We start from the raw sequence: 1,384 nt of genomic DNA, 5'->3' as shown, positions 1-1,384 counted from the left end.
GCCACGGCTGTCATTCTGGAGGGGTGCCAGAGCAGGGGCTGTACGGCCAGGGCCTGGGCCTGGTCCGGGGCTGGAAGTCGGGCTCCCCGAAGTAGGGTGGGAACCCCAAAGGTAGACCTTGTTTTCATGCTGTGGACAAACATCCACGGCTATGCCTCTGACCGTGACAGCCATCCAACCCCGTCTTCGGGCCCGGTTAACTAGGAGAGGACCAGAACCAGCGGTGGGCTCCGGCGGCCCAGAAGCGTCCCGTGGGGTCTCTCCCCCGCCGCAGCGTTGGGAGCGATCCCGGCTGGACACGGACGAGGGGCTGGGCACTCTGCAAGGCCGAGGCGGCAGACTCCGGGGTCCAGGACTTGGTAAGGGGTCTCCTCAGCTACGCGCTCGCCAGCCCCCCACACTAGCCTCACTTGTCACCCTCTTCCTGCTCCCACTGGAAGTCCTGGCCAGTCATCTGGTAGAACATGGTGTTGAAAGGCTTGTAGAACTTGCGCAGCCTCCGGATCACGTCCGGGTCGATGCGCGGGTGAGTCCGACCCTTGCTCTTGCCCAGGCACCTCGGGGCGCTGCTGTCTTCCGGCTTCTTGAGGCAGGGGAACCCCTTGGTTTTGTTGAAGTAGAAGTGCTTCTCGGTCACGAGGCGCGTGAGGCCGAGGAAGTCCTGCACCGCGGCCATCTCGCCGGCGGGGTCCACGATGAGCCGCTCGCCGCTCACGAAGTGGATCTGGGCCAGCGGGAAGTAGCGCAGCCAGCTCTCCAGGTGCAGCGCGTACAGCCCGATGCGGATGGCGCTCCAGGACGCGTCGATCAGCCCCAGCGTCCGGTTCTTGAAGGCCAGCACCTCGAAGGTGGGGATCTCGGGCTTCTTGGACAGCGTCTGCGTGTAGTCGGAGATGGCGCGGGTCACGGGGTTCCGCACCACGACGATCAGCCTGGTGTCCTTGGCCATGGAGTGGATGCGCTTCGGGGCCTCGCCGGTCACGAAGTAGCTCGGCGTCTTCTCCATGGTTATCTGCCCATCCAGAGTCTTGGGCATCACACTTCTGCAAGAGGGGGAGAGAGGAGAGAGCGGGTTATCCCTATCCGGAAATATTGTTTTTGGTTTTGTTTTGTTTTGTTTTGTTTTGTTTTTACAGGAAATGTGTGATGTGAATAGCCGAGAAGGGCGCCGCCTAGTAGAGTCCAGCGGTATTCTCCGTGGGGACGTCCCCTCGGCCCCACGTCCTGCTGGAGCTCTGACCGTGGTCTTAGCCAGAAAGCCGCCTGGGGCTTAGCGGGCGGCTGAGGTCGGGCACCTTCCACACCCGCGTTTAAACTGCTGCTCTATCTCTGACCAGTCACGTGCAAGCCGGATATGCTCTTAATTTCTCTATGTATTAGTTTC

General features: G+C 61.6%; 1 protein-coding gene across 1 annotated transcript in view; it reads right to left on the bottom strand.

Moving 5' to 3' along the window:
- Positions 1-406: 406 nt before the first annotated feature.
- Positions 407-1,384, bottom strand: part of HS3ST4 (heparan sulfate-glucosamine 3-sulfotransferase 4) — a 19,571-nt gene continuing 18,593 nt past the window's right edge. The window contains exon 4 of the mRNA XM_011375509.2: positions 407-1,043. Within this exon, the coding sequence (XP_011373811.2) occupies positions 407-1,043 (637 nt within the window). The remainder of the gene's footprint in view (positions 1,044-1,384) is intronic.

This window comes from Pteropus vampyrus, unplaced genomic scaffold (genome assembly GCF_000151845.1).
Source record: "Pteropus vampyrus isolate Shadow unplaced genomic scaffold, Pvam_2.0 Scaffold274, whole genome shotgun sequence".
NCBI classification, from domain to species: Eukaryota; Metazoa; Chordata; class Mammalia; order Chiroptera; family Pteropodidae; genus Pteropus; species Pteropus vampyrus.
The sequence above is the reverse complement of the archived record's forward strand: the minus strand, read 5'-3'. Positions and strand labels throughout refer to the sequence as shown.